A 9,229-nucleotide genomic window follows, 5' to 3' on the forward strand; every position below is an offset into this window, starting at 1 on the left:
AAAGGCTTGAGAAAAAGTAGCACCGCATTCTGGATGCCGAGGTCCTGGGATGAGCATGTCTGAATGATAGCAGGCACTTCTAATAAAGATACACTGAAAAGACAACAACCTAATTTACAAATAAAACAGCCACTGCATATGCTTTCATTTAAGCACCAGTAAGTATATATACGGATGTTATGATTCCCACCAGGGAACCTGCAGTTCAAAGCAGAGAGCTCAAGCAGAGAGAAAGGCAGGTGTCATTACATGAAGCTGAACACAAGCAAAACCATTCCATTCCAAGCTTTTCTGCCACAGGATTTGGAGGCTTAACAGCTGTGGTCTTTTGGAAAAGATATTGTTCCAATCCAAAAGCAAAAATTAAATGAAATGCAGCTACCACCTTTCTCCATATTTGCATGTGTGCCACATCACTTGGTCTTTCTGTCCCTTCCTGCAGCACTGCAAGCATCTCTTTATTTGACTGAAATTCTCTTAAAAAAAAAAAAAAAAAGGAAGACAGAACAATCCAACACATCCCATTTATTAATTTAAAAAACATGGAAGAAAAGTAATAGGGAAAATTTTAGCAATAAAAAAGGGATCCTGCTTAAAAATCTATAGAACTTGTCTAGCAACATAAACTGATTCTTTGGGTTAGAGATGACCCCATACAAAACCCCAAATTCAGAACACTCACAGTGCAGGAGAATCTGGCTACAGACCACTTTTCTACTTTAGGTTAAACTCTTCCCCTAAATTCATATATCCCACTGCTACCAGCTTTGACGTAAGTAGAATATGTAGCCCTCACAGTAATATTTGCCTTAAATGGTAATGGATATATTTTAGCTTTCAGACAGAAAAACACTCTGGGCCATGTTAGAAAGAACTCTAGGGTCACAGAGACTTATGGCTGACTCTTTAGAGCAAACTTAGAGCAGACTGCACAGCAGTTATACAAGCAATTAAGAAAAAATCTCTTATTTGGCATTTCTCTATCAATATCTCTTGGGCCTGTGACACGAAGGTCATTCACCGTTAAGCAGATACAACATACGCCAATGGGTTCTGCTTGGCTGAGATGAAGACTTTCATGCTCTTGAATATAAAGCAATGAACAGTGTTTCCAGCTGTCCCTGAAAGGCCTCATCCTCTTCCCATGACAAAACTCGGCTCTTCAGCATCATCTTCCTTCTCTTCCTCCTCCTTGCTATCCTCTTCATCATCTTCGCTGCTGACTTGCTCTTGAGATTGATCAGGTTCTAAAAATACAAACAGGATGAATAGATAACATACTCCCATATGTCTTCCTTGTTAAGTATTTCACAAGAAAATAGTCTCAGGTGCTAAGCAAATGTGTAGTCAGTGACACTAATTAGTACGGATGGGTAACATATTCCCATGTGTTCTCCTTGTTAAGTATCTCACAACAAAGCAGTCCCTACTAAGGAAACATGTATCAGGTTATATTAATTCTACCGAGTGATGTAAAGCTCAGAATATCAAGTTCTCCCTAGAAGGAATATTCCCTTACCTCCACCATTACCACTGTGACAAGATGATCGTTAAGCAACTCCACCTCCTATAGAACATTATTTCAGAGGTAGTAAAATGCTGAGGCAATAGGTTATCTCATTCCCAGTCTCACCTCTGCAAGTCAGCATGAACTTTCAAGTATCACAGAGTACTGTCAAAGAATGCAGGCACTGGGAAGCCATGGGCAAGACTCAGTTTATTTCTACACCTACCCAAGTTTACAGAAACTCCACAAGGCGCCATGAACTTTTACAGACTGTTTGGTATACTGCAAGTACAGGAACTCGTTAAGATACGTGTAAGATTAACAAGGGTCACAGAAAACTCATGAAGCTTGCTGGAAGACCAGAAAACACCTATTAGAAATTAAGTAAAAGATAATGAAAATAGGTATGGCATAAAGCATGACTTAGCCATTCTTCTGCTCCCAGTGGCTCCTGCACCTTTGCTGTTTCTCAGGCCAAGTTCTGACCAGTGAGATGTACGATTCAGCATCAGTGGTCTGATGCCACCACGTGGTTAAGTTCTGTACTTTCATTTTTTATTAGGGCTCTGAATAATAATGCACCTTCAACAGCTGACCTTACTCAGCGCCAACCTTTATTCTTAATGTTTTTACTACAACAAAGGTGAAAGCTGGCAACTCAGAGGTTTTATTTATTGATTCAAAAAGGAAGATAAATGCTTTCCTACGATATCCAACAAATACACTTCAATTACTTTCCAAAAACCTTCAGATCTCAACGCCAGGACACACAAACCTAGAAGACAAGCCTGTTCTCAGTAGACTAAAGATGGCTAGCAGGAGGCTTCTATCTCCACCATCCATGCAGGCCTTCTGGCATTTTTGCCTGACTTTGTCTTTGTTTGGATGCCTCGCTCCTGAGCATGGAGGAGGTGATCCTTGAATATTAACCAGCTTTCTTGGGCCCCTCTTCCTTCCAGGGCTTTATTCCCTACTACTTTACCAAGCAGATCCCTGAAGGCTGATTTTTTTTACTTTTATTATTTTAAATACAGAACCACAAACTGTAAAGAGCTAAGAACTGTTCTAAAGACAAGGGAGTTTGGATTCTAGCTTCCAGAAGATGACTTAGTTGTGCCAAACAAAACCACTCCAGCCCAGCAATGGCATATGGCAGTCCCATATCCAGCTACCCCTCTCCCAGTCACTCCCTAAAGGGATGGGTATTCTGTTTTGTTCACTCAAAATTAACAAAATTGTGTCAACACATACTTAAAATTCTACTTCCAGTCACAATTTGTAAATGAGTAGCTTTAAAAAAATCAGAAACAAAACAGAACACCAAAAAAATCCACTCTGCTACATTCACTTGCTGTCACAAGTAAAATTAACCTAATGATTAATTTGTCCTCCCATGTTTCTATGGGAGGCTGGCAATGGTTCAGTTGAAACAAATCCAGTTCTGAAAAAGCAAAGCAGAAATAAGGTAGAACTGTCAGACAAGTCACTCTTGCAGCAGAATTATCAGAAACTGCTGTAACTTTAAGAATTACTACAGAGTCAGTGTGCTAATCCACTATTTGAAAGACTAAGCTAAGATACACTCAGTGAAAGGAAGCAACAGGTATTCAAGAGTTTGAGCAGTTACGCTGACATTGCTGAACATTAATTTTCAAGACTGCAGGAGAACAGAGGCAGTCATGTTTTCCAAGTTTATTTCTATGCAAAATAAAATAGTTGTGTGGAACAGACGGGACTGAGATGGCTCAATTTTTTTTACACACAGTCATAAATCAGTTTCTTGCTGTTCAAGCTGTGTTTTTTTTCCACCTGTTTTCCCATACACACTCAAAATATACTTGAAAAAAGAACAGCCTTTAACAATACTGCCTTTTTAAGCAGAAAATGTTCTAAATCTGTAGTTTGTCAGAATAGCTGGGGCAAAATATCCACAATCAAAAAACTCCGATTCCAATGTTTGCTGTCCAAAATTTCCCCTAATAAAGGGAAAATATTCACAAACAGCCAAGTTATTTGTAAGATTAAATCTCAACATAAATGGCTTTCAAAGAGGACTTTTGAAACATTAGCTAAAATAACAAGCTTAAGGCTCAGCCTTCCTTTCCATGTATTGAGAACGCTTGGGGTGGGGGGTGGAACAAACCCTTCTAGGCTTCAATAAGCAAACAGAACTAAGGCTTGAGAAAAGAAGACTAAATTTCACTGACCTTTTTCCTGCTTCTTTTGTTCAAGTTTATTTTTCTTAGCTTGCAGTTTCTTCTCTTTTAACTTCTGGCTATAAAGCAAAGAAAAAAAGACTCTCTTGAAAATCCAACATTGTAAAGCTTCTGCACATTCATACACTGATAAGAACATATTACAGACACCTTGGAAAAGCAGACATCAGAAGAGAAGTTCAATTTAAATTTGGCCTCAACTGAAAATTCAGCGAGAGCAAACTTAGACATGGGATGAGCAGAAACTTTTCTATGCTGTTTCTAGTCTAATGGAATTTTTTTTTTTTTAGAAGCCTTCCATGACGCCACTGCAACCAAAACCATATGATACGCAAGAATCTCCAAGAACACAGAAGGAACAAAAATAAAACTGCCCCTACATTTTAGCTACCTAGCCTAATAAAAAAGACAAAATAGTGTTGAAACCCAGACTGCTGGAAGTGAACACTGGGGAAAAAAATAATTAAATCATCACCAGGAATACAGACTTTAACTGAAAAAAAAATAATGCCGTATGCTTTGACCTTTATTTTTGGCTGTACTTCATCAATATGTTAGGCCCTAGGTCAGGATGAAGAGAAAGGGTGGTGGGGGAATTTAGAGGGGCTCCTACAGGGCAAAGCCACTTGGTAACCTACACCACTAGACTATATAGACAGGGGACAAGGAGGTGTTAGTGTTTAGGCAGCGTCTGCTGTTTGAACAGCTGCTCTCCGTCTCAGCCAGGGAAAAGGCAACAGGCCAGATCTGACTTGCTGGCCATCTGTTGGACCACACTAAATTAAAGTAAAATGGCAACAGTGTTTGTGTTGTGCACTTCTGTGCTAATATGCCAGTGAGTCACTTTGCACAGACTCTTCAGCAGCAACTCTCAGCTACAAGATGTAAACTCCTCAAAGAAGCAAGAGAGAGGCTGCTCAGGGTCAGACCCTCTGAAAGAGCCAAGCCATGATACCCTGCTACTTCTGAGATGTATGGTAGACACAGACTGTGAAATTTAACTTCTTGTATCACTGCTCAGTCTATTTCTTGAAAGTATCAATCTTGTAACCATTTCACTTCCTTCTAAAACTTAAGAGAAGGATGGATTTAATATTTTTTAATTTTTCCATCTAACTTACTAGACTTGACCTACCAGACATTTCAATGAGGTAGGTAGAAGCAGCTACTGATTTTAACAATACTGCACCCATCAGTGGCCTTTTCAGTAGTCACAGACTGAATCAGACTAGTCACACTGACAGTGTATGGAGGACAGCATCAGGCCCCACCACGCTCTGCTAGTCCGAATCCATATGTGCACCCATTAAGCAGCACCCGGTTTTGCACTTAAGCTGCTCGGTGTCAGCTGTTTCAGGTATTTATTTAACCCAGATGGACACACAGACCATTCCTGACATTGTTATAACAAATAATGCAGTAAGGCATGCTGCAGTCAACATCACAGGTCAGCAAAAGCTGCTCAACCAGTCAAAAGTTATCCTGCTAGTGATGACATGGAAAATTAACCATGCCAGCAAAGCCTGTCACATTTACAGCTACTTTTCGCAACCAAACAATGACATTAAAGTTAATTTCCACAGCCAGACTTCTCAGCTGATAGGTGTAGACACAGAATGATAGCATTTATCCAAGCGTGCAGCTACAGATGAGGCACGGGGCATGAGGGTTTTCCATGTCAAGCCTCCTGGGAACAATCTGCCCTTACCGCTTCCTTCTGCGTTTTGCTGTTTGTTCTTCTGCAATCATCTTATTCCTCTCCAGTTTCTTCTGGAATTCCTCATCTAGTCTTTGCTGTAATTGATCACAGGTCATACTTGGGTCACAATCTAAATTAAAATATTTCTTTTTAAAGTCATGTCCTTTTAGGGAGAAGTCTTTTAGCAAAATACAGAAGGGAGCTTTCCCAGATTTTGTCAGGCTTCTTTATACAAAAGTCATATTCCAAGGAATGACTTCTGTACAGACAGCATTTTTAACCTGCAGCCTGAGCCAAACATTGAAGCCTTTAGAGGGAGAAATCCTCACCAAAACAGATGAGGGAGGTTGGGCTTCTACCCTACAGAATGTTTCAGTAAAAACAAGAGAATAATTTGAGACACAAGCATTAATCAAAGGACTCATCTTGGCCAAGAGAGAGTATAACAATAATGCTCTCTGAAAGAGGTGCTATTTGACTCAGCCAAGACTTCAAAGGAATAGATCGAGCACAGGCACTTGCTTTGATTCTATCTGTGCAAGACCGTGATATTAGAGATTTCTAGTTTTTAAAGCATTTTCAAACCAATCTGAGAACACACGCATTCACATGCGGTCTTACTGTGTGGTAGGACCCCAGTGAACAGAGAAGATGGAGCACGTCTGACACAAAGCACCAAATGTTTCAATACTGACAACACCACCACATATCACATACTCCTACAGTTTTCCTCTGATAAGGGGTGTTTCAGAACTGAATTATTCATATATGACTTTAAAAGAAAAACAAAGATTTGCAATGAACACCACATGGTCGAGGACGGGGGGGGGGGCGCAGCATTACAGAGAGTCCTGCTGACCTTCTCCGCCATGGCATCCATGAAATCTTGCCTCTGGTACTCTCGCCGACGGAGATGCCGGTACACATGAAACTCCCCACTCCCAGCTCCAGCACTGGAACCTACAACAAAGAAGAGTTAGTCTACTAGAAAATAACATATACCAGGTGCTCACAAATGACTACAGCTAGATACTGAGGGGCAGGACACGTGAAAGCTGAAAATCCAACTAACAGAGAGAGTGTCACCATTCTATGTAAGCTCAAATCACTCACAATCAAAAGCCAAAGCAAACTGCGAAACCACACACTTATGGGTCACGGTAGTTTCTACTGGTCAATTATTCCCCTAGGGAGAATCCAGTCTTAGCTGGACATTGAGGCAGTAAAAGAACTAGAGATCAAATGCACATCCCATTCTCTTATAGGCAGAGAGAGGTAAGCTAAAACATCCTACTGAGGCTGCTTCTGACTTTCAGCATCTCATACAAAAACCCAAAAGTCATCAGAAAGGTGCTAAACCCCATCATATTATACTTTCCCATGCAAGACAGATTTTGACTGGTTCTTCATAAATTAAATCCCTACAGCTCTCTCTTCCTGGCATCAGTCTGCATATGGAAGTCTCACAGGAGCTTTCAACATCACACTCCATTCTCTTCCCCTGTCTCCTGAGCCATTTTTCAATGCAAAGCACACAAATACATGCCTCAAAGAAGACACCTAGTAATTAAAACATGGCAGCTGGGACTGCAATAGGGGTGCTTTTGATACCAACAGAATCCCAGCACGTCAGGCGCTTCCAGAAAAACAAGACAGTTCAACACAAGCACACAGCAAAGCTATTTGAAAAAGCCATGAGGGAATTACAATAAGCAGAACAGTTTATTCAGAAGCATATAAAAGCTTTAGTCCAAGATCAATTGTTCTGAAATAAGAACAAGTCTGCCTCTGGAAAGGATCATTAATAATGATGAAGGTCCCAAAGAAAGACAGAACTTCTACATGCAGATACAATTTATACCACAACTGCTACATTTAAACCCTGCAGGTAAAAGTAACATCTGGTTCGGGTTCCTTGCAGAGCTGCCAGCTTACCCGACCACGTACAGTCATAGCCACTGCATGTGTCTGCTTCTCACTGCCCAAGGTTCAGACTCAAAGCAGTCAAAAGAGGGACTTCATAATTATAAGCTTCCAGAGCACTCTCAGACCCGTGGAAAGGACAGATTTACTTATCATCATTTACCATTTACTTGTCATCACCAGAGCAGAAGCTTATTTCATTGCATGCGGTCCACGTGCCAGAGTGCCACAGGCATTGTTCACTTTGCATTCTGACAAGCAGAAAGGTAGAACCCAAGAACCAAACAAAACTTGAAAAAGCGGCTCTCGAAGCACATTTCATACCTCTTTTCTCCAGCAAAATGAGCAACAACAGAAAACCGTCTCTGGCCTTCTCCGTTAAACATTTTTCTAAGTTTAATGTAGCTGACCCTAGAGTTATCTGAAGAATAATATCTTTACCCATCACATCTCTAACGAACTCCGGAGGAGGTCGTGGTGCCCATTCATTCAGTTTTTCAGGAATTGGTACAGTCTTTTCCTGCAAGAACAAACCAACCAGTCATCAGTATCTTCTAGGAGCAAAGTCTGCAATTTTAACACATTGTTGAAAGGTGGTATATGTCTGACAACAGCCTCTTCCATCAGCTGACAGATCTCAGAAGGAGCACAGCTGTAGTCATTTCTTCATGCATAGGGATCAGAAGCAGACAGAAAAGGAGGCTCAGAAGGTATCCTCTCTTTCCCTCACATTCAGGCCTGCAGGTCAACAAACCCCAGAAGGATTAGGAGTGTCTGTGCTTCTTTTCAGTATGCAAACTAGAAGGAAGCAAGTCAGCGCCTCCAAGCACTTGCAGAAACTGAGTATACTCCCATTACCAGTAGCCTGGGAAGTGATGAAAGGCATTTGTGCACCTTCCATGCCAGATCTACGGAGGACAGGGAAGAGGAGGGAAGGGAGAACACATGGTGCAAGGTCAGAGGAAGAGCACAGTGCAGGGACATCTCAGCCTCCTCCAGCGAACACGAAGGGTGAGACTCCACCTGGCAAACACCTCCTCCTCAGGGCAAGGATCAAAGCACCCAGTGAGAGGAACCAGGGTCATGCCCCCCCCCTTAAAAACAGCGGCCAGAGCACTGAGGGGCCAGCGCCCACCCTGCACCCCCAGAGAAGGATCTCTCTCCTCATGGCAACCCAGGGCAGGGGGGAGCGGCCTCTGTCTCCTCACAGACCCAGGGAGGAGGGGGGGTGGGTCGGCCCCTCTCCCCTCCCGGACCCGGGAAGGAGAGGGATGGAGGTGGGTCCCTCTCCCCTCACAGAGCCCGCGGGTGGTGGGCTTTGCTCCCTCTGCCCTCCAGGAGAGATGTCGGCCCTCTCCCCTCAAGGACCCGCGAAGGAGAAGAGGGGTCTGCCCCTCTCTCCTCACAGACCCCGCCGGAGGGGGTGTCGGTCCCTCTCCCCTCACGGACGCGGGGGGAGGGGGAAGGGGGTGCCGTGCCGGTCCCTCACCCCTCAAGCACCCGGGGGAGGAGGAGGAAGCAGAAGGTCCGTCCATCTTCCCCACAGAACCGGAGGCGGGGGGTGTCGGCCCCGCTGCCCTCACGGAGCCCGCGGCGGGGGTGCGTGGGGGGGTGGGGTATCGCTCTCCCCTCGCGGACCCTCCGCCCCGCGCAGGGGCAGGGGCCCGGCGGGTGCCCTCACCGGGTTCCTCATGAGCCGCTCGAGGCGGAGGCGCTGCTCCTCGGCGGCGCTGCGCGGGATGACGAGCGGCTGCGGCTCCTTGCGGGGCCGGGGCGGCCGCGGGGCCGAGGGTGCCGCCATGCTCCAGCCGCCGCCGCGCCCCGCCCCGCCGCCACGTCACGGCGCGCGACGCGCCCGGCCTGCGGGGCTGCCGCGGCCTGTCA

The 9,229-nt window shown here is 44.1% G+C and overlaps 1 protein-coding gene across 1 annotated transcript; it reads right to left on the reverse strand.

The window, feature by feature from the left end:
- Window positions 1-508: 508 nt before the first annotated feature.
- Window positions 509-9,170, reverse strand: PRKRIP1 (PRKR interacting protein 1). Its single transcript, XM_037375038.1, has 6 exons — window positions 9,027-9,170; window positions 7,787-7,865; window positions 6,282-6,382; window positions 5,432-5,517; window positions 3,715-3,782; window positions 509-1,247 (listed from the first exon to the last, which is right to left on the reverse strand). Exons 1-6 carry the CDS (start codon window positions 9,144-9,146, stop codon window positions 1,132-1,134), a joined length of 570 nt encoding a protein of 189 aa, XP_037230935.1. The 5' UTR covers window positions 9,147-9,170; the 3' UTR covers window positions 509-1,131.
- Between the last annotated feature and the right edge of the window lie 59 nt (window positions 9,171-9,229).

The sequence above is a fragment of the Falco rusticolus genome, chromosome 1 (assembly GCF_015220075.1).
Source record: "Falco rusticolus isolate bFalRus1 chromosome 1, bFalRus1.pri, whole genome shotgun sequence".
Classification (NCBI taxonomy): domain Eukaryota; kingdom Metazoa; phylum Chordata; class Aves; order Falconiformes; family Falconidae; genus Falco; species Falco rusticolus.